Genomic DNA, 25,055 nt, shown 5'->3' on the forward strand with positions numbered 1-25,055 from the left:
TTGCTCATTTATTGTTTAATGAAAATGCTGACAGTAAGATTGATGATTTGGATGATGATTATGACTATTATTGTTACGAATATTGGTAAGTTATTATTAGTATGACTGGACTTATCACTTTGACTTCATGAGGTTAATGAGTTATGATGAATATTGATGTGACTAGTATACAAACAAGTTCTTGAATTTTTTACACGACACACACCATCATTTCACATTTGTTCTGCTAGATGGGAACAGATGAGTTTTATTATGCCCTAATAGATAAAGCAGAGGAACTGAAAGTGTTGTTTTTCATATGACTAGTTCATTTATACATTTTGTGAGCACAAAATAAATATAAAATCAGTAGATCAGGGTTACTAAATCCTGGTCCTCGCGGGCCGGCATCCTGCAGGTTTTCCAAGTGTCCCTGCTGGCAATAAGTTGCCTTGTGAACAGCATGAGACGTCGTTGTCAAGCTGTAATTGACGAGATATTGAGACGTTCACATTTTTTGTTGTGGTGTAACTACCATTGTTGTTACCTTTTGTGTTGAATGAATTTTTTGAGATGAGGAAATCAGTAGTGCATCCTTCTACTTAAATGTCTTACTTTTATGATATATCACTGTAGCATGAACATATTGCATTTTCCATAAATTTCACCTGAAAGCCAAATATCCCTAACTTTTTGTGAGTAGTGTAAATCTAAGCTGCACCAACAAATAAACATCTGTTTTGAGATTACAAGAAAACCGTTGCACATACGTTGAGACATTTTATAATAAAATATGCTGAAACTGGCCATGAATCAGGCATTCGACCCAATTCACGTGTTGAAAATAAGGCTCAGTCGACTGAAAAACTCCTTTGTAAATCAGCCAATTCTGAAACTAAACATGGAATCTTAAACTCAAGTTTAAGATTGGTGGTAATTTTACGCAACTTTTATGTCGATATTACTGAGGCAAACATTGTGTAAAACACATTTCAAACATTTTTCTAAAATAGCCGTATCATATCAGCAGTGTCAAGTATCCAATCTGTGAAAATTTAGGCTTAACGGATGGCTAAATTTGTTTGCAATCATTCACTTAGTCTAGTTTCAACAATGAAGAGAGATTTGCTGCAAGTGTTTGATGTTTATGCCTTTATTTGTTGAGTTAAATGAACCGGATGAAGAAATTTACGAACTTAAAATAGCCAGATTTTCTCCCTTTGGCGTCCTCTATAAAACGCTAATTCAGCAATCATCTTGCATCCTGTCTCTTCCCTGAGTTCTCCCCGGCCAGTAAAAGTCAATCTGATGTTGACTCATTTATTGCTCTGTCTTTCTTCCGTCAATATTCCTGCATTTCTTTGATGAATCCGCCACCATCCAAATGAGCCGGTGTGTTGATCTGGTCGCTGGTGACACAACGTCAAACCTGTGTAGTTCTGCTAGAAGTGAAGTTGAGACCAAAAAGCAGCAGAAAACATGTCTAGCGCCCGGATTTAAATGTAATCTTGGTTCGAAGTGAAAGAACACCACAATGACACCATTTTCATTTGGTTTTGTTTTACTATAAACTCAAAATTACAATTTGTGTTTTTATGCATGTGGTTTAATCAACATATAGAAGTCATAATAAAATCCCTTTCCAGCTGCAATATATATAATTTTAATGTGATAGTCATCACTAAAATCATCCAAGTCTCCCAAGTGTACCCAAGCCAACAACAAGCCCTTAAATAGTGTTTATTCCAGGTGTACATACTGAAGCCTATTCTCTAATTTTTGGCAATAGTTTATCCAACAAAATAAAGTTAGCTACCGTTGATGCATCTCTGTGCCAAAGGCAACATCAGCAAAATATTCAGATCTGTACAGGAAAACGTTATTTGGCAAAAGAAACAAGCAAAAAAAGATTTTCTGCAACGTTTGCTCATCTGCTGCATTTTCCTTCTCAGATAAATATTGCCAGTTTTTCTGTAAACCATCTTGAGCCACGTACCAGAAAAAAATAAAGATCAAGTCAAAACAAGATGTAAATCAGGATATTTTGCTTTTGTACAACTTTCAGTCGTATTTAGTAATAAATAAATAAAAAAAAAAGGTTTGATCATTGCACTTCAAGTTGCAACAGAAACAAGAGGGGTAAAGAAAACATCTGATTCACCCACACACACACAAACAAGTGCACTATGAAGTTATATCCTTTAAAAAGAAAGAAAAAAATAGACAAATAAAACCCTGCCTCGCTTGTGGTTTAAACATATCCGAGGGAGGAGTAAAATTACCTGAAAGTGAGTGGAAAGTGTGTATAAACCCTCTGATGCTCTGTTTTTGTATTGCTCATATATTGTATAAGAATATAAGACATACAGAGATCCTCAAGTTGCGGTCCTTCGATAATCTCTTCACTTAAACACAAAAAGAAAGAATCCGTCTAAGAGCAGAGCGGTTCGTTTGGCTGATGACGGAAGTCTCGATGACCATTTTGGAAAAAGTGAGGGAAGTAAAAAGTCAAGGTGACCTGAGAGTGGATCCATCGTCCACTCCAGGTAAATGCTGTAAGGTTGCACCAAAGCTTGTATTCTTCCTGTTTTTCCGCTTTTAGAGCCGTGAAGGGAAAAAAAAATACTACATGATGAAACAAAGCTTCCAGAGTGGAGCGGATGGAAGGCTTCACTTGGCTGTTTGTAAACCATCAAACGTGTGTGTACCGTAAATGCATGAAGTCATGTGTAAACTCTTGACACGTGTGGGGAAAAAAAAAAAAGATTTCAAGTGGTGTCGGTGACGATGTGGGTGCCAACGTGCAGTAAGATGCAGGTGCTGTTCTTCAGAGCAGACCTGTGAGTGCTGGCTGCTGCATCGGTGGCTGAAGAGGAGGAAGAGGAAGGAAGGGTGCGCCTTCGTCTCTAGCTACCTTCGATCAGCTTGACCAGAGTGTCGCGCAGCTCGGTCAGCTCGAAGATCTTGCTGTCCAGCAGCTCCAGCAGTGAGCGCAGGTTCTTCCGATACACTTCCCTCTCCAGCTGGCTGCTCTCCAGGCGCTGCTCCAGCTCGCTCAGCTGAGCCTCCAGCGTCTGGTTCCTCGACTCCGTGTCCTGATGTAAACAACAACAATGAAGATGCTTCTCATCTAAACACAGCTGCTGCCACAGATACATACGAGTAGGCAGCCAAGTGAGACAGCCTGCATCCTGGCATGCCAAGTATATCATTCACATGCAAAACCCCGACTTTTGTGGCGCTAAAAGCCTACAGAAAGTAGGAAAAACCAGCATGACAAATCTAAGACAGAGAAGCGGCTCTTCTCAGCACTGAACACACTATGGATGTCACAAACATGCAGGCTGAACCTGATTGGGTAACACTAACTCGGGGCGTCTTCTCCTGAATTTTGTTTGCTAAATAAATCTGCAGCGGGAAATAATACGTGACGGTCCAGAAAAGTCCAAGGCTGGTCTCTATAATGTACAGCCCTGTAGTGTTTCATTTGTTTTCCTAATAAATTAGTCAATATGACAAGTTTTCACTGAGGTAACTGTATGCTGATTATCAAAATATATGTTTTGTCTCTATGGATGTTGATACTGGCCATCTTTTCCAACTTCTCCAGCTGAAATTAATTTGTATAGCTGAAAAATATAAGTGAGAGAGAGTCCAATGGCCTCTCTTTTTATCATTTTCGTCCCGTGTTTTTCATCATCTTGTTTAGTTATTAGTTATCAGTATATGTGCAGTTTGTTCAGTGTGTACTCACCCTTAGCTTCTGTGTGAGGGAGTCCCTTTGAAACTTAAACTCATTGGCACTCTCCACTTCTGCTTTAAGACTCTCCAGCTCCTGGAAATTAAATGACAGAATGAATTTTACAACCAGAGTAGCTGTAGTTTGAGTTTCTTTAAAAATAAAAGCTGCCTTTTGCTCCTCATACCTCCTCCTTGGCCTTCAAAGCCAACTCCAGTTCCTCTATTGTTCTGTTTAGTTCTGTCTTCTGAGACTTGATTGCCGTCGTTTGGCCACTCACACACTCCAGCTCTGTCACCTGGAAAACACAAGGAGTAGATAAAGGCTTCGTCCAGAACAGGTGAAGCTTTCAGTCTCTGCTTGAAGGTAAATGGAGCTGTACTCGTTTGTGCAGCCTCTCTGCTTCTTCCTGGTAGGCCCCCAGCTGCTGCTTCCACTGTTTGACGTTGGCCGTAGACTCGAGCAGAGCCGCCGTCAGCTTGGCGTTGTTCCCCTTTAGTGCCGCCAGCTCCGCCTCCCAGTGCTTGTTGATGCTGGATGAGCTGAAGATGTAAAATAAGGCAGATGTTAGCAGCAGGTCTGGAAACTTTTCAAGTGTCAGAAACCAGAAAGAAATTTCCGTCTTGAGCAGGATTTCCAAAGTCGGTCTTTTATTCAACATTAAAAACCGCTGTCATGCAGTTTTTGAATGTTTCCAGCTGCAGCACACCTGAGTCAGATTAATAGGTCAACATGTTTGGGAAGAACATCAAAGAAGATGCTGAAGAGAGATATTTGATCTCAATCTGGTGTGTAGGAGAAGGGTAATGTAAAACCTCGAGGACACCCCAGCACTACAGGATCGGAGCTAAAATATATATATATATATATATATATATATATATATATATATATATATATATATTTTTTTTTTTTTTTTTTTTTTTTTTTATTTATTTATTTTTTTTTACATGGAAATTGTTTTATTTTCATGAGTTAATTAAATATCATATTTCTCATTTGAACATCAGAACATACCCTGATGCTTAAAATATGGTTTTGCTCACATTAAAAACTACAAATCCATGTAAACTAACAAGTGCAGGGATTTGCAGCAATGTATTCATGGATTGATGGATGCATGAAGGCAGACATTGTTGCCAGTTTGTGTTTTTTGTTTTGTGAACCTCAGAGTGTCAGTATTTCCCCTCCAGCTGCAGATTTACACCAGTAAAGAGCAGGGCTGTGACGATACGCTTTTATCCCGATTTGATTCGTATCCGATTTTTTGGGTGCCAATTTGATTTAAATTGCAATTCTCACAATTCTTCAATATTGCTGATTTTTGGGGGGGGGGGAAAGTAATTTTTCTTAATTTCAATGAGGAAAAAACAACACATTAGCCACACCATCGTTCTGCTGCTATAATGCCCAAGAATACAAGTAAAAAGAGAAAGAAAAAAAAAGACAAAAAAAATTATTTTTTTATTTATTTGAAAAAAATAAATTTAACAACAAAAACATTTTTTTTTAAATTGTGAAGCAAATAATCCCGATATTAGGATTTTTGATTAGATTTTCCTATCCCCTAGTAAAGACTCTAAATTAATTTGTCTTTGACCACCACTTTGTTAATTATGCAATAAGGCCCAGTTCATCATGAGTTTTTCATGCAGCTGTTAGAAAGTCCTGCAGGAGCACAGTGTAGAATAACATTTCAAATAAATTTCTGTCTATAAAACGGCGTTAAACTACAATTCCTGAAAAACCTCCATTTTTTCTTTTATTTTACTATAATGAAATGAAAGTGATGCATATGTAGTTTATTTCTTTTATGCATAACTGAGGCGTACAGAGTGGATGAATAATGAATGTGGAGTTCATCTTAAATTATTTACACTGCTGACTGTGATGAATTTTATCATTTGTATGTGTTGGGAGATTACAGAAAGAAAAAAAAAAAATTTCTGACACTTTCCTGTGACTTCTGGATAAATGAGCTCTGACTGACCTATGAGAGAAGGGCAGTGCATTCTGGGAAGGCTCTGCTCTGGCTTCAGCAGGCTGAGGTGTTTGTGGTCTGATTCTCTCGTCGTCTGTACCGTTGATGCTCTCTGGGGCCAGAGGTGACTGTAGATCACCTGGTGCCGACTCCTGGGCGGATATGTTAAAGAAACAAAACATTTTTTCACGTTTACACTTAAAATCAGGGAAATCATGTTGATGGTTGAAGAAGCTTGACGCCACTGTCATCATCCAGCTATTGTTCTGCGTTCTATTTGTGCTCAGAGTTCCCAGTTGGAAATCCAACCTGAACACCCTCTAAAGCCAGAAATCTGACTGGGAAACTGGGGGCAGACCCATCTACCCAGAGTTTACAAGTCAAGATGTCTACCCAACAAAACAAAGTTAAATTAAACCAATAGTAAACATACATTTATGTCTAAATGTACTTGTTTATTTGTCCATAAATCAGAGTTAAAAGGCAGTGTGCTTTGTAGCTTCTACACAGATTAACTTAACAAAATGCTGCATGTCCAAACACTAAATAAACGTGTTGGATGCAGTTTGTCTGCTGAGCTAACCATTAGCTGACTGCATTGGATCTAACAGTGGTATCAATGAGTCTCTTTTAACCCTTCAATGTTGGATTAGTAAACACAAGACAGCAACTGGAATAAAAGTCTTCATGCTCTCAAAAATAAACAGGATTTTCTAAATAAATTTAGCTGAACTCTTCAGATTGTTCAGTTCTCTTTAAATGATCAATCAGATCAGTGAGGACATCACGTCTTCCTGCTGAGGAGGTCTTCCGTATTTTTAATAAGAATATAATGTGTAACTTTAAAGAGACTTGTTGAGGTTCCGTTTTTCTTTTGACGTTGGTACAAAGCTGCAGCTTTTTGAGAGCATGACCGAGGAACGAAACATGGACTTGGGAAGGAAGATGGGCGAGCTTATATAACACAAAGACGATAACAACTGCAAGTAGGACTTGAAGGAAAAGAGTTGTTGGACTGGAGACCTAAAGGTATCGCTTCCCATTTGTTTTACCTTCTTTTTACCAGGTTTGTTGACTGACAACACATTCCTTCTAACACCAGCAGCCTGAGGAGGAATCGTTAGGAGGAGCGAAGGAAGCAAAACAGGCCACAAAGTGTTAGCGTAGCAGCTACCACAGCATCGTGCGAACATGATGACACAGTAGGAATAGTAGCGAAGCAAAGCAGACAAAAGCTTTCATTTCTGAGGAGTAATGTCATTGATACTAAGTCACAGTAAAATTTGATGGAAAAAAAACCCACCTGTAGCTTTTAAATGTGAACTGCATACACAACACCTTGGCTTACTGATCGTTCAAAAACCCAAAATATTTATTCTGATGATCCACAGCCAAATTCAAAATAAAAATCTTTGTCAATTTTTTTGTGTTGTAAGCTTGGTAGGAAGGAATTACTTTATTCTGGAGATAATTTAAGAACTTCTACAGACTCTCGAAACCAAAAAAAAACATTAATAAAATTTAACTTGGTTCATTTTTTTCAATGCAAATATGATCTTCTCTGCCTTAAATCTGCATTACCAGTCGATACTTCTCACCATTACCACAATATTCTGATTCATTAGTTTCAGTGGACATGTTAGCTAGTCAAAGCTAACAAATTTACTAATATTAATGTTACTTCAAGATGACTTCTTAGTATTTAAAGGTTTAAGATGTCTGAATAGGGTTCAGGTCTGACCAGAGAACCTGGTTATCGTGACACTGCAGCTGCTTGTCCTGCATTTTAACAATAGTCCATGAATGCATCGACATAGTTAGGATGGCAGTACATGTTACCTGAGAGGGAGTGCTGGTGAGCTCCATCTTCTCCTGAGATTTCTCCTTAGCTAACCGCGCTGCCTCTTTGAACTCAGCAAACTTATCTGCAAACTAAAACCACAAGAGATGCTGATTCTGCAGAACGGACCGAAACCCAGGAGGTACCTTCAGTTTTTAAAAAGCCATCCACACATTCTCACCTTCACCAGGTGGCTCTCTGAAGAGAAGCCCAGGCCGTAGACGGTGTTGGCTCGGCTGTCGGCCCACTGGCCAAACTTCTGCGATGTCTTGGTGAACGTCATGTTGGGGGTGATGGTGCTGTTGATAATGGCCTATGGAGGATAAAATGCTCATCAAAAGTCTGACAAGTGTGAATAAACTATAGGACAAAGCTGAGTCAATAAAGAATTGCAATATGGAATCAGATGATCAGGATTCAATCCCTGCTGTAAACTCTAGTACAAAAACCATGATGTATTCCTCTAGAAATGATCTCTGAGTTGGTGAAAGACTTTTTTTTCTCCACGTTTTGAGAGTTTATACATGAAGAGATGTGATACATACAACAAATTTGAAGCAAAAAGAAAAATAAAACTTTCTTCCACTCTGTAAATGAAGAGTTTTACTGTTTAGAGTTCACTGGGAAAAAAATTATATTTATTACTTATTTTGGAAAGACATTAAGACTTTATATTTACTAATGAGCAACAAGTTAAATAGTTTATTTGCCTTATTAAATTATTTTAGACCACTTGAGGGCAGCAGAAACACATAAAACTTGCACGAATCCTGCAATTTGTCATCAAATTATGCATCTTCTCACATCAAGCAAAGTTCAGGCGGCAAAATCCTTTATGTGGTTCATTTTGAAGCTAGAGGCTCCACAATATTCACCAGTTGAAACAGGTAATACAGATTTGGTTTATGACCTATTTATCCTTACACCTGCCTTTTGCTACTCAATAGGAGGTGAGGTGGAATCAAACAAAGCTGCAGAACACCAGCTAAACAACTAGCTAAACTACTTATTATAAAGTTTTATTAAACAGAAGAAACTTTCAGAGTTTTTTCTGATATCCACAAACTTAAAAATGCCAAGTTTCTTCAGTCGGGAATGTAGAGTAACACCAACCACAGTCATAACTGTGACTTTCGTATTTGCATTTCCCATCTGACAAGACTTGATGTTGTCTGGAATATAATGTCCTCCAGCTGCAGCCCACCTGCTGGCTGCTATTTCCAGCTAAGCATAGCTAACTTACTGTTTCAACAACAGCACAAGTCACCCAGAGACACTCTTGCATAACCATGCTAACTCCACCCCTGCACCTCTTTCAAGACTAAAATAATCACTGCCACAGAGGCCTGACTGGCCCTTCACTGTCAGTAAGGCCAAGAGACGAGTTGAAACATGAAGATTCAAACGTTTTGGACTATTTTTGTCAGATAAATTTTAAATGATCCATATTGATTCACTTTATAGGGCACATGACATGGTTTGGCATGTTTTCTGGCTCACCTCCTGTTTTAAAACAATAAATGATCATCTTAAATATCACTTAAAGGGAAGAGCTGTTACATCCTTTAGTATTCTTTTGCGAAAGGAAATTAAAGAAGATCAGGAAGTAATCTAAAACCATTTGCAAGACTGTTTTTTCCCAGCAAACCTACTAGTATTTAATCATAATTGTATGGTCCCAAGACAAAAGATAAATAAATACTAATAAATTAGTAGTTGAGAGGGTAACTGTTCCCTTTATATTTATTAAGAACACTGGGAGATGATTTCTGTAGGTTTGCACACATACCTTGGTTCCATCCAGACTGATAATTCGATATACATTCCTTGTACTGTCGAAGAAGTAGGAGACCGTGACCGCATGTTTACTTGTGGGAACCCAGTTCTTCTTGGTGTTTGGGTCAATCTGGAAGACGTGAGCCCGAGTACTGAAGATGGGCTGCTCACTGTACAGAAAAAGAAATAGGAAGAGGAAGAAGAAAGGGAGAATTTATTGTCTACATAAAGGTTGAGCTGTACTGAATGTGTGGAACTGAGATCTGACCTGTAGGGAGGAAAAATGTACTCAGCTTACAACAAAATTCAGAAAATGAGGAGCAGCATATTTGAATATCATCCAGCAAAAACTAAAGCCAAAATACAGATAGACGATAAGCCAATGACTGGTAGGTGTGACAACCTCTGTAACCGCAGATGTTTTGGCATAACGCTCACATTTAAATTTGATGTACAAAAACACCCAAAAGCATCTCACACTCTACAGGCCTCATGCAGCATGTTAAATGTTAAAGTTAATGACAGTACAAGAAGAAAATACTGAGCAAGCATGGCTTGTTTGGAAAGATTGCAGGGGAAGGCCTTCTCTTGCTACAATGATGTGATATTACACAATTTTCCCAAGAGGAAAAATACCTAACTGTGGCACTGCACAGTATTAATAAACAAGAAACTGGCATTTCCTTTAAATGAATGGAGCCACTATGAATGGACAAGGGAGCAGTTTTTAAGCATCTGAACCCAGAAGTCAAAATTTCCAACATCTTAGTCAGAAGAAAAAAACAACCTAAATGCTTCCTGAAGTCCTGGAAAGTTTGAGGAATCACATCAACTTCAACCTCTAAATCCATCATGGCTGCCTCTGTAGTTTCACTGGTAGTGACAGATTGGGAAACTGTCTCATTAAATCAGTCACATAGAAAAGATAAAATGACCTTTATCAAATAAAACATAACTTCAGCCTTTTTAAGTGGAAAAACAGCATCAATCATGTTATCAGCTGTGTTGACTGGGTGTTCATCCTACTCGTTTTCCCACTTGTAACTAACTGGAAAACTGACGCAGTGTCATTTCCTGCTTCTTCTTTGGACTTCTTTTTATTGCTGTGGTTGTACATTTTCTGAAGGCAAATTTTAAATTCCTTTCATTCCCCTCCTAGCTTTCATATCATCTGTGGATAATTGAAGACGACTGTTATTGATGAGTTTTGCACTAATCTGATGCATTCAGGTCTCGGTCAATGAATCACCATATTTTAAAAATTAAAATTGAAGCTGCAAAGGGTTCAGAGGCAAAAAAAGTAATAAAAGAAATGCTGATTATGGTCTAGATGCAGGAGAGGACACAGAGCCAAAGACAGAGTCGACTTTCTTAAAAGCTTCTGCTTTCTGTGAATGTGTGACATATCTTTAAAAAGACATTAAACAAACCTAAGAGTTGGACAGTGTAGGAGAATAGAACACCATTAGAGAAGATGACCCCATCACAACAAAGACAGAGGGAGGATTAGACTCAAACTTGTTGTTTAACTGGAAACAACCAGATCATGTTGGCGTGGATACTGAGAGACTATGTGTGTCTCTGTATTTGCTTGACAGGTGCAGCTGTGGAGTAACTTGCTGACGTCTGGCTGTCACTCATTTTTAACTCCACTTTCATAGCCATGGCAGAGGCAGCTCATAATGTCACGCCTGAACGATTCTGGCAGGGTGTCATATGGTTTTCTGCTTTGTATGTGCAAGCACATGGCAGGCAACAGCAGAGGGTTGGCGTGGAGCGCAGCAGTGCTGCCAAAGGTGACCTGAAAGCACCTGAGCTCATTAAACAGGTTTGGATAAAAAGCTCACAGACTTTTGGATTAAGGCTGCTTTGACTGATTGAGCAATGATGGTTATTGACTTATGTTTGTCTGACATAATTAGATATGTGGTCGTTAAAAAGGCCTATCAGATTGGCTGTTTCCCCAATATTATACTATTCAAAGAGCAACATGACAACTCAGACTTTTGAGCGACTGAGGCTTTACATCCAGGTCAGACGATACATTTCTTTTACACCGTTAAATAAATATCCATGGATGAATTATCCTACAGTAAGTTCTATAGAAAATATCCTATTAATACAAGCCTGAGTCTGAACAGACTTTATTGTAGATATGCTTTGTAGTATCCACTTTAAAAAGACATTTTCTTTACATCTACAGTGATTCTACAAATGTGCTCTTATGATTAACATCTAAATGGACCCACTTAGTCAATAAGATGCTCACTCAGTAGTACGTGCCTGGAAAACCTCCAAGGAGAGGTAACCAGAAGCATCCTAATCAGATCCACAGACTTTCTCAGCTGACACTTTTTGATTCAGTCCATGCCAAGCTCCCTCTGGATCTTTGAGTTCCTCACACAATCTCTCAGGCTGAACCCTTCCAAACAAAGCTTATTTCAGCCATTTGTATCCACAAACTTATTGTTTTGGCTACTATCCATATATTGTGACCATAGGGGAGGGTTGGAACGTAGATAGACTGGTAAATTAAAAGCTTTGCCCTTTGGCTCAGTTCTCCATTCACCATATTGGCCTGGTGCAGTGTCTTGCTTGACGTGTGGCTTTAAAATGGCAAAAACAAACTTAAAAAAAATCCATTTAACCTTTAAACACAAAGCTGATGCCGCTTTCAACTTAAGCTTGACGCAGAAGACGAATACTCAGATGGGCGGACAGTTTGGTTAATCTCCTGTGTCGGTTACGCAGGTAATTTGGTCCATTTTCAAGGGTTAGCCATTCATCACTTGATCCAGAAAACGGAGCAATACCTCCAGAAATTGCAGAGGCAATGAGTTGTATAGCCCACACGCAACCAGTGAAATGAGCAAACCAAAGAAGAAGGAACTTGAAGAAGACGATGTAGAAACCACCAAATAAAAAGTACCTAAAAAGACAAAAGAGGTTGACACTAGCAAAAAACTTTGTGGTTTTTTTCTGTTGATGAATGTTGAAAACAAAATTGATAGCAGTAAAATTACAACTACCAACAGGAATAAAAATGCAGCGAGGAACTCCAAACACTGCCCACTAGTGGATAAACTCACTTAACAATCATAGCAATGTAACAGAAGCACGGCAGTATGAAAGTACCAACGTAGGAAAATGTGTGAAACAGAAGCTCCTATTTATGTACATAAAGGAGCAAAAAAGGGCCTTTATTACAGAGCTGCATGGGAACTGAAAGCGATAATTCTTGTGACCAATCAATGGATTGCAGTGTGTCCAATTCCATAGGCAAGACTGGCACCTCAACAGAAGAGTCCCAAAGAAACAGTAGGACATGTTGCATCAGATATTCTGACACAATTTCCTTTGGAAATCTAAAACAAATGTCTAACAACCTGGACCCATCGGTGGAAAAAGAGCTTTAAACTAATTTCCAACATGAAGGGTGCAATCCACCCTTTTCCAACTGAGAAGCATGGTCTCAGAATTTTGAGTTCATGTAAGAAATACTTTTTCTTAGACATTTAACCCAGAATTGCAGTAAAGTATAACTTATTTCCCTGAATCTCTAATAACAGATGGGGGGAAAAAAAAAAGTTGGTATGACATTACCAAACATAGTGAAATTACTAATGCCACCTGTCTTCAGTGTTTTCATCCTCATCACTAGCAAGAGAAAATGTCTTATGACTATGAAAACGAGAAGATTTCATGCAAATACATCTGATAATTTCTGAGATATTTCAGCGAATATCGGACGGACTGAGCAGCACTGCCGCTAGCATGACTAAAAACAAAGTGCTGTTAAGACTACATCTGTTAATGTTTTTAATTTCATGCCGATAACCATATCTTCCACTGATATTATCACATCAGAAACAAAAATGGTGCTTTCAGGCAGCTCTAGAATATAATTTAGATCCTCTTTCACACTCTAGTTCACCGTTCAAACATAAACAAGGTCCCAGGAGGGCTGGCAGCCTCAGGCATGCTACAGTTACTTAATAAGCCGCTCAAATGAGACAAGAAATTTCATTATGTCCATTAAACTCGCATAACGCCCAGCACAAAAATGAACTCTATAATGTAGATTTTGTTCTGAGATGTCTATCGGCCGGGTTTCCATGGAAAGCAGCAATTATTGCTGGCTGGGAGCGGAGTGTCCCAGGACTCCTCTGGGATCCAGCTATTGTTCCCATCTCTGGGAACCTCTCATCTCGTCTCTGTGTTAATTAAGTTAGCAAAGTGAAGACTTGGCAGATGTTATTTAAAGAGAGTTAATCAGAGAGATGAGTGTCTGGCTCACACTGACGGCACTATGTAAATACAGTACAGCACATTAGAGTGTTAACTGATACCAGCTAAGTAAGTGGAATGAAAATAAAGCTGCAAGTCAGACTAAATGCAAAAAATGTTGCTTTTAAATTTAAATGCAAATCATTGATAATCAGGAAGAGATTGTGCTTCCTCTGGCATGATTTGGTTACAGGAGCTCTCCTGCGATATCATCCAGGATGAGCCATTACATAAAACAAAGGCAAGAAATTTAAAAAGCTCAGAATTCCTCCTAATTATGAGTGTTGTGTCATTTCTAACCATAAGAGTAGCAGATTGAAGATCAAGCATCTTGTGATGTTTGAAACGAGAGGTCTTCACTTTCATCAGCAAGTTTCCTGAGGATGTTTCACCTCTTCTTCGTGACATCTGGCTTTACCAGCTGAATTAGATTTCATAAACTGTCTAGCTACAAAATTAAGCTCCACAAGTTTATCTTGAGTTTTCTTTCTAATGTCTCCAATAAGACTTGTTTTAAAATATTCTAAAATGCTTTAAGAACAGACCAGTTCATTAGCCTATGAAGCCGTTTTTCTGTAGCAAAATGTCAGCAGAAGTCAGGAGAAAAAAACAAGTCTTGCATTGGCAGGTTAGAAGAAATAAAACAAGTCTTGTAGTTCTTTTTTTTTAATATATAAATATAGTCTGGGGACTGCAGATATACATCATTTCAAGAAATACTTTAAAATCTGCATCCTAGCAGGTCACGAGAAAATTAATTATTTTATGTCTTGAATTTGAGAGATTAGCTCAAATTACAAACAAATAAATAAAATGAAAACTACACAGCAGTTACTCTCAGTATTCCTCTGTGTTAACAAGGAAGAGAAAGGGAAAGTGCAAGCAAACAGCATTATGAAAGGGTAAAAGATTTGGGTTTCATCAACAAGAGTTAAATAGTTTAGCAGATTTACTTCAACTCTGCAAATTGCACAGCTCACATTTTCTGTTGACAGATTAAGGCAGCCTAACATGGATAAGAAATTAACTCTAAGATGTCAAACTGTATTATGAAACAGACTGCTTCGTCATCAAATGTCAAACTAAACTATTACTTTTAGTGCTTTATTTATATTCATTACGTCTAGCTGTGTGCAGTCTGGTTCCAATTGAAAAGTTAATATATGTTAATAGAAACACAGTTTTCACTTAATTATACCTTCCCAGCAGTAGTTCAATTTATAACAATTAACACTTTTACAAACTTGCACATTAGGAGATGAGAAACCTAGCAACAGTAACAGCAGTACAAGTCTGACAGCAACAGAGGAGACATTTGAAGGGAAAAAAAAAACTGCTTTAACACGACACTTCTTGTCGGATGCTGACAAGACGAAGTGGGGTGTGGTTCATTTTAAATTTCAGGGTTTGATTGGTCTGACGGCGTGGCTTTGATCAAAATCTGCTCCACTGCCATCTTTGTGAGTGAGTGTGGCGATTATTAGCCCTTAATCCCTTTTCACAATTGAAACGTACTGAGGCATTCAGGTTTCAATTACAAGCGCTTTGACAGGAACCTGACCGCAGATGTTATCAGATCAGCAATTCTTCACATAAACTCTAGCCAGTAGGATACACACACATACACACTCTCTCTCTCCCTGGTAGAACCAAAGCAGTGTACTGTCTGAAACTCAAAAATGATAATTAGCTTCCAACAACAGACAAAGCCTTGTTCCTTTTCAGGACAGTGACACAGAGGCTTGTGTGGGCCTGTAACCACAGACCAACTTGGATCTAAAGCTGCTGGGAATCAACTGTCTGGCAAAGCTGATTTATAACTGAGTTAGTCGCAGCCTTTCTCCAGACACAGTTCTCATCTATTTAAACTGGAGTCAGTGGTTTTACCTTATTGTAGGTTATATCATCTTATTATAGTTACTTAAATATCTATACTTAAAGTCCTCCCTGCAGTTTGTCAGAACCAAAAGCAAAAAATGTACTAATTAAAAAACCAGACGAAGAACAGGAGGAGTTGGACAGTAACATGGACAGTTTGAGTAGTATATATAGATTATATATAACATATAATCTATATATATATAATAACATATATAGATTGATTGCATGAACGTGCATGTAAGTCAAGGCATCGCTTACCCTTAAATTAATGATTATAGCTGCATGCATGTCACAAAGGCTCAGAAACTACCCAGAAACTCCGTCACCTCTGCATCAAAAGAAACATGGGTGAATTAATGTGAACAAGATTGGTAAAAGTCACATTTCTTAACATCTGTACAAACTGATCGAATATTCTATTAATAAATATGTTTCTGTTAATCAGTTTAGTCCAGCCGTTACTTCTGTTGTCATTTTATCTCCTTATAAAATTAGAAGACAGAAACTCCACTGACCTACATTTGATGAAGAATAAAGTATATTGATTTCCAAGTCCATTGGAAATTAGTTTTAAAGAGAAAAATAAAACCCTAAATAAATCTAAATACAAGCTGAACTTAACCAGTGAGGTTGTAGAATCAAAACATCTGAAGGTAAAGAAAGCCAACTTTTCTTTCTGATGGTGAAGTACTGCGATGTTCATCCTGTTTGCGTCTACGTTTGTCTGTTTAAATTACAATCCTGTAGCTTTACATATCTTTCTGCAGTCTAACAGTGGAATTGTGAGTCAGAGCATTTAAACACATTCGTTTCTTATTTTTTCTTATTTAAACAATTTAAGGTACTCTCTTCCAAAATAATGAAAATCCATAATAAACTGCTGTGGACTGTTATCAACACTGTAAAGAAAGGACTGCACCGGGAAGAATGAGATAATCTCTTATCATGAGATAAAACTTCCCTGTATGACAGCTGCAGCTTGTGCTTCCTATGTATGGGAATAATAACGCTGCATTACTAACTTAGCCGCTGCCGCATCGTCATGGCAACAGCTCACATGACACAAAGCTGGGCGTGAGCTGTGAGCATCCTCCAGCTCCATTGCTCCTACTTCTTCCCACATGCTCCCTTTCCCAGTTCAATTCCTGTGTCCCCACCAGTTACCCACTCACAGAGGGAAGCAGCAGGTGCCTGGCAAAGGCCGAGCTTCAGACACCAGTATGCCGTCAGCTGCCTCGCTGCTTTCAGCAGATACAAAGGACAGAGACAAACAAGGCTGACACAGAGTTTTTCAAGATAAGACAGCTAAATGATCCTCCTGCTGTGCTTTTGTCTGGTCAAAGATCACATCATGAACAAGTGCAAATAGTGGGAACAAAGAAAAGCCAAGAGGATGAAAACATCATATGTTCTCTATTTAATCAACAATGGTTCATTTTCATTGATAAGAACCACCAGTGTCATCTTAAAATCTGTTCTATTTTGGATAACAATTTTCAATACAATCAATACAACCCTACAGGTTGTGATTGTAATTATTATAATCACTGTGTTTAAATATTTCCATTCACCTGTATAAAATAAAATAAAAGCATTATTTCTCGGTATATCCACGTTGCTGTGCTCTGTTGTCCACACCGGTTTTTCCCAAGGAGCTTAGCTAGTCTAATCGTGGAATTAAACAGAAAAGACAAAACTTCTTCAGTGGTAAAATATCCAAAATGTATCAACAGTCTTTAATAATGTATCAGATCTACAGAAAATACAGTCTGCATGAGGTGATGTGGAGTTTAAGGCATGCCAAACTGTACCAAATGGTTTTTATCAAGATAAAAATATCCAGAGTCCAGGATAGCGATTCACACAAACACTGTTAAATACCATCCCATGTAACATGTTCTAACAATGTAAATAGTTTTCCTTTCTATTACATTTATTTTGAAAAAGTACAGATATTTTTCATTTTTACATCAAAAGCACTTTGTATAAAGTTATTTTTCAGTTCTTTTTTAGGTATTAGCGTTGAATTAATTTAGTTTCCGAAAGCCTGAACCAACATTTAAAAAAAACATTGCTTCAATTAGATACAGGACATAAAATCTGTCCTACAAAAAACTACAAAGAAAATGCAACTCCAAGGATTTTACCTAAAACATGATAAAAAAAAAAACCATTTACAGGCAACTATATAAATATTAAGAATCATAATTTTGTTTAGGCCCTGTGATGGACTGGCAACCTGTCCAAGGTGTACCCTGCCTCTCGCCCAATGATTGCTGGGATGCTCCAGCTTCCCACGACCCTTAATTGGAGCAAATGGTTAAGAAAATGGATGGATTGATAATTTTGTTGAATTTTAATATAGCAACAAAGAGTTGACCAATGAACTTCAACTGGACTTTCAACCTTTGAATGGGCAAATAACCATATTTGGACATTTCTTTTTGTTCTTCACACTATTTATAAAAGATCAGGCTACATTCCAGCTGCTTCACTGAGATCGGTCCTCTGTATAAAAATTACAAATATGAAAATAAAAATGAAAAATACCTTTTAATCCCCAAAAGGAAATTCAATAAAAAGAACTGTTAGTACTTTTTCTATTATTTAAAATTTAAATATCAAAGTATTCAAAGTGTTTGATAAAGGCTAAAGTCTTCCTGTATCTGTAGTATCATTGGTATTATTAGTAATGGAGAAATGGTTGTGATTGGTCAATCAACTGTAATGTGTGGAGAAGGTCCAGAGAAACCTAACCTCCAAGGTATGTCTGGTTTTCAGTATACTTGAAAATAAAAATACAAGAAAAAAAAAATCCCTCCAAACTTCTGCTGCTTATCCGAAGTCAAGTCATGGGGGCCGCAGCTTATGCAGAGAAGCCAAGACTTCTTCCCCCGGTAACTTCTGCCAGCACATCTCGGGAAATCCTGAGTTCTCAAGTCAACCAACAAACATAGTCCCTCCAGCATATGGCTGCACGATTATGACTAAAATAGTAATCACGATTATTTTGATCAATATTGTAATCACGATTATTAATCATGATCATTCATTGTGTCTGGAAAAACATGTATTTTTATGGCACCACTTGTAAACAACCTACCTTGCAACTCTACATTTATACACACACAGACACATATAAATATAAAAATATGGCTGTGGAAATGCATCAGAAACTACACAAACTGTCCTGTAACAACCTGTTGGAAACTGGGCTTCAGGAGAATATGGTACTTCATACATTTATAAATGCTTTGAAAAAATATTAATAATAAATCATATGTAAACAATAAATTAAAATATATATAAACAATGAGAAGCCGTGCATTAGACGATTATAGTTAGGCGTGCATTATAACAATCTAATGCACATCCGATAATCCTAGTTAGTTATTTAATCCGCTTATACCATGTTCCCACACCAAAAATATTTTTTATAACAAATGTTTATATTCTTTTTACAACACTTACTAAATATGCTAAAGTATAGGAACTGTTCCATATTGGCCTTGATGTACTTTTTATGCTAAACAACCAGTGCCAAGCTACAGCACGTTTCTCTCATTCACCTGTCAAAAGCCAGCTTATCTGAATCAGTTGATTAACGTGTTGCTATGGTGACGCCCCGTAACACAGGGATATTACAGTCATTTAACCTGATTAACTATGTGTGCGTATATACAAAAATAATGTACGCCAGTTTTCGTTAGAATTCTCACTGACCATGGTATAAAAATATATATTTATCAGATCCATTTAATGTCATAATCAAGAAATGTATTTGTTGGAATGAAGTGTTTCAGAGTCCTGGTTCTCAAGTACGACTGTCGTGTTTTAGAGGCAACTCTACTTTAACACACCTGAATTCAGTGAATCGCTCATTAACAGGCTGATGATCAGAATCAGGTGTGTTGGAGTAGGAACACGTCTCACACAGAGCAGTGGTACCTGAGGACCAGTATTTGGAAACACAGTTGTAACTGATAGAGCATTTGTCAGTGTGCGGCTGCATGTGGGATGCATGCACTACTTTTTACACTGAAAGCTGAGCTGAGAACAAGAGCGTTTCCACCAAGAATTTTAATGGAGTTACCACGACAGAACAATACTAATAAACCCAAAGTGAGAAGATTGCTGTAGTTTTGAAGACCTATCAGAGATCTGAGGTATTTCTGTGTGAATAACTGGATTTCTGGCCGATTCATAGATAAAAGACACACAAACTAGTTTAGAAACAAGGATTTTTATACCGTTTAAATTCAGTGAATAAGTATTTTTAAGTAATTTCCACCATGGCAGGGTTTTCACTGTTTAATTCAGAATCCAGGGATCAATATGAGACAATACCATTTTGTAATTTTACTCAACAAATTCCATCAATATCAAATCACAAAAATCAATTAAGTATAAAAATATAATTCTTGAGCCTTATCAGGCATTCAATTGAAAAAGAATCATCGAGTCTTATTTTTATGTTTCTGATATACTGGTCAGATCAGGGAAGTGAAGATTAATTCCAGTACGCTTTAATTCCATGTGCCAATTTTATCATCATCTATGACACAAAAAGAAAACCATGAGGAGAACTTAATTACGGCGGGACAAGGCTTCTTTCTGTGCTTGAGGAATTGATAGTTGACTGGATTACAACCACTGGCCTTGAGAATTACTGAGGATGAGGAGGTTAGCAGTTCACTCCCCTCCTCCTCCTCATCCTCCTCCAACTACAATATGACAACAAACCAATCACATGCTACATCATCTGCTTTCATCTGAAGTAAGAACTAGGTCGCTCTTGATCAGGAGAATCGCCATACATCTGCAGGTTCAGCTACATGCATCTCGCCAGCCGAGCCAGCCCGACTTACATAGACTTATCTTTAGCAGCGCTAAATTAAATGCAACACTTGTGTTTTCACCATGCTTACTTACAGAGTGTTGGAGCTAAATATGTCCTGCACGCTGCATTTCAAACAGTAGCCTGCTTCCTTACAGCCTAATCATTTGGCTTCTGTAATCTACAGTGTGTCTGGATGCTGTGAGGACATCTAATGATGAGCAGCTGAGTAGTAATTTATTACATGTAAAGGAGAAAAATGTGTTCTTCATTGTCAGTACTCATCTAGTTGCATTTATAAAACATGACAAAGACTTCAAAAGGAAAAAGATGTAGTATGCCTAAAGGGCTTTATGGAGATTTATTCTTCTTTGTTTATGTTTGAAATTTTTAGGCTCCTTAATGTGAAAAATGTGTCCTTTGATTTAAAAAAAAAACAAAACAGCAACAAAATTTTGCTCAAGAGAAAACAAACATACCAAATGTTTTAGAAATTTATGTAGCCTGTGTTTGTATATTCAAAGGTTTTCAAGGGTATTTATTCAAGGCATTTATTTTCACTTCAAATGTTTGAAGATTTTTTTTAATATAATGTTGTTATTTAAATTTATGTCTTTTTAGAAATATGTAAATATGACAATAAAATAAAATAAGTGTACATTGAGGCTTTTTTTCTTTTTAAATGTTTCAGCAGTTTTTCCCTCAATTTAATCCAATGGATTAGGTTACATTTGACCACACACACACACACACACACACACACACACACACACACACACACACACACACACACACACACACACACACACACACACACACACACACACACACCTTCAGATTGTGTTCAGTAACTGATTATATTTCAAAACAGGCCAGCAGCACATGCATCCCACATGAGGCAAGTTAAGTTAAATTACAACTTTTAGCACTTTTTCTGTAGCCTGATACTAGATTATTATTATTTTAAATGTTTTAGTTATTATATTCATTTTCAGTGAATAATTGTAACTTTCTCCAAAATAATGATGAATAACAACATACTAAGGGTAGTTTGTGTTGCAGAAATTATTTACTTACTTTTAAGGGCTCCCCAGAAATTTATTTTTATCTTAAGAGTGTTAATTAAAGAAATAATGATGCTAATTTGTTTCAGACCAACTGCAAAGAACATGAGGGGAAATACCACAGGACGACGTCAGCTGAAAGCAAGTACATTTCTTTTAAAATGTGGACATAATAAGTCACTGAAACTGGCACCACAATGAAGGACACAAGGACAGTGATATATCCAAAGGAAATAAACACATTATAACCTCTAGATTATTGGCTCTGGCTTAAAAAAAGGATTATATACTGGAGTACAATGTGTGAAAAAAATCTGTTTTCATGCAGCAACACCTGCGATATCACCTGAAAATGTTCCAGTATTCTGGACTGGTGTCTGGGTAGAGCGCTGGTAACATGCTCTGCTGTAATATTGAGTTATTTCAGGTTTTTGTTTAAATCAAATTAAACATATTTCAAAGTCATTCTACAATATTGACGAGTGGAAAGTAACATGAAGATCAGAGAAAGACTATAATTAGCTAAGCACACGCTTCTAAAGTATGTGCTGTTAATTTCTCTAAACGTTTTACATCAGAACTTTCTGGTTAATATCTACATTAATGCACATTTATTCTGTAACATGCTCAGCCTCTGGAACATTTAAGTGCATGTGTTAAAATGGTTTGTCAGCTAGTGAAGTAAAGTAGTTGATTAAATCATTATCCCTCCAAAAATCACAGAAGCAGACACAGCGCTGACTTGCTCCTGTGTTTGCAGAGTCTAAATTAATATAGAAAAGAGATTTTTCACACTGGTTCAAAATTATAGTTGATTGGCAGTTGATGCTAATCAATTATATTGAAAGACAGTTTATACCTCACAGTGAGTGTGTATTTTATGTTTTGCTCAGCTAACTAAATATATACAGTTGTACTCATATGTATTCATCCCCTTTCATTAAAGAAAAGGCTGAATTTACAACAGTCACTCAAATAACTGGAGACTTAACAAAAGAACAATAACTAAAAATTTGCAAAAAAAAATAATTTGGTAATATAAAACACTGTTTTTTTCATTTAATTGAGTTGCAGAAAGAAAGAAAAAAAAACAAATTGGTCCTGAAAAAATTAGAGCACTTTTCTGTTGAACAGTGGAACAAAATACCTGTCAACAGGTGCAGAAGTCTGACTAAGAGGAACAGAAAACACCTGACTGGAGCGGAAACATTAAAGGATTGTTCAACAAAATATTAATTTATGAGTGATGTGATATGTAATAAATTATCTTATTTGTTTGCTTTTTTAAAAAAAAAATATTTCTATTGAACCAGAATTAGAAAATAATGTAATGATTTTCATAACATTTTCATTTATTATTACTTTAGTCAATTCCAGCTTATTTTACAGGCAGCTGTTTTTTTTCCTTCTTTAATGAAAGGGTATGAATAAATATGAGCACAATTATATATATATATATATATATATATATATATATATATATATATATATATATATATATATATATATATTTAAAAAAAACATTAATATGCAAGCTGATCAACCTATCCTTTTTTATTTTAATTAAATGCATTTATGCAGGTAGAAAGATCAAATCTTTCTAAAAGTATTCTCATATCAGTATTTACACACTCCACACTACAAACTATTGCAATGCAAGTTGTTTCCAGTATTGTGTAGTTTTAATTTGAAATTAAATCATACCAGACTTTGGCTGAAACTTGTGTCAGTTTTCTTGCTGCTTGTTAGAAATGTTTTCTGATATTTTCATGGGATGACAGAAACACTTCACTTAGTTAGCACTCAGCTAGGCTAGCAGTGTTTTCATGGAAAGCTGAGACTAGCTTTGTTCAGATGTGCAGCTCAGCTCCACAAACACCTAGAAAAAAAAAAACAAAGTAGGCCATATCCTGAAATGTTTGTTTGTGCTACACATTTATCTGTTACATACCCCATGTTTGCTGAATTTTGCTGCCACGTTGAGCCAAAATAAAAAGGTCCTGTCTGTGGTCTCTGTTGAGGTCGGTATGCACAGGCTGGAGGCTAGCTGCTGCTGATCCACTCTCCCTCCAAATAAAGCCGCTCTCCTTGTTGTGAGTTCACACCCGGCGGAGCCACTCTGCTGTTTTCAGTCTGACATGGCTTACTGATTTGTTGTTATGCCCTTGGGTGCATCATTGTGGCTGGCTTTCATCGGAGCAAAACGTGTCGGTGCATGCATGATGACCTGGCAGCGCTGGCGCTAGTTGCTGCTACCGCTAGCCAAATAAAACGCAAACTCCTCAGTAATGCAGGATTATCGCGCTAAACTGGGGACCAGACTGACAGCAGAGGGAGCCTGATTTACTGCACAATTAATCTGGATCTGGTTAAGTTGCCCTTTTAAATCCAAACAGCAAAAGGGAGAAAGTGTTAGATGTTATACAGCTGGTAAATAAATATCCATTTGATGGTATCTTAATGGGAATAACCGGCGCTGGAGTCAAGTCTGACAAGAGGGCAAGGAAAAAATAAAAATTATTAATATTAATCCCTTAATTTCAGCAAAACATCAGTTCATTAATCGTAGTCTTAGTCCGACGTGCCATTAAAATGTTTCTCAGGATAAATATTATAGACTTTTGAAACCGCAGGTGATGCGTTCAAAGCAGCTCGGTGATGACAGACATCTTCTTTCCAGCTTCATCCCCGCTCCTTCTGGACAAAACACAGAAAAACACTTGGTGTACACTCCGGGTTTTATCATCACGTCCCGTCCTCCTCCAAGATTACAGCAGCTCAGCTCCAGTATACCCAGTATCCGTGATGGTGGTGGGAATTTACGGACCGGTGTTGACGTGATCTCTCTCCTGAACTAGTCTCATTTCTTGCATCTTATTTTCCCTAAACTGGGATTCAAGATGTTGTTCAATTACGACGTCGATGGTCCGTCGGCTGGATCATCCTCCTTCATCATCATCATCATCCACCCGTCTGCCCTCTATCAGCCCCTCATCCCATTCACAGCACAGCTACATCTGCCGCTGCCGTCGCTCCGAGGGGAGCGTTCAGGCTACGACGTCATCACGTTGATGAGGTTTTGACGTAATTGGCTATAATGTGTTTCCTCATATCCGGTATGTGTGAATTCAATTCAATTCAATTCAATTCAATTCAACTTTATTTAAAATCACGTCAAATCATCAAATCACGGCAATGCCTTCTCAAGACCCTTTACAAAACATAATAAAAGCCAATTCATAATAGCCTTTATATGGAGGATCCAACTCAATCTCCCATCCTGAGCAAGCATACTGGTGATAGTGGGAAGGAAAAACACTCCCTTTTAACAGGAAGGAAACCTCCGGCACAACCCGGCTCAAGGACAGGCAGCCATCTGCCTCTGCTGTGTGGGGGGAAGAGGACAGAAAGACAACAGACAACAGGAACTGCTACTCCCGGCCAAGGAGGCCTGCCGAGACAGGCAAGGTGTGTTTCATACAAATAAACAATTCAGTGGGTTTTACTTTATCTAAAACAAATTCATTAAAAAAATACAAACAATGCAAAAAAAATTAAAATGCTGTTAAAACATAAAATATATAAATACTAAATTATTGATACATAGATGGATAGGCACATGAGAGAAGAGGGTTCTTCCCCTCCCTCCTCTGAAATTTAAAGTTCTACAT

General features: G+C 37.5%; 1 protein-coding gene across 1 annotated transcript; it reads right to left on the reverse strand.

Annotated features, from left to right (window-relative positions):
• Positions 1-1,572: 1,572 nt before the first annotated feature.
• On the reverse strand, positions 1,573-24,369 carry homer1 (homer scaffold protein 1). The gene is made up of 9 exons (XM_079257064.1): positions 23,336-24,369; positions 9,329-9,485; positions 7,721-7,852; positions 7,539-7,631; positions 5,709-5,851; positions 4,101-4,260; positions 3,906-4,016; positions 3,734-3,814; positions 1,573-3,074 (listed from the first exon to the last, which is right to left on the reverse strand). The coding sequence occupies exons 1-9, from the start codon at positions 23,338-23,340 to the stop codon at positions 2,886-2,888; spliced, it is 1,071 nt and encodes a 356-aa protein (XP_079113190.1). The 5' UTR covers positions 23,341-24,369; the 3' UTR covers positions 1,573-2,885.
• Between the last annotated feature and the right edge of the window lie 686 nt (positions 24,370-25,055).

The sequence above is a fragment of the Telmatherina bonti genome, assembly GCF_933228915.1.
Source record: "Telmatherina bonti genome assembly, chromosome: 17".
Taxonomy (NCBI): domain Eukaryota; kingdom Metazoa; phylum Chordata; class Actinopteri; order Atheriniformes; family Telmatherinidae; genus Telmatherina; species Telmatherina bonti.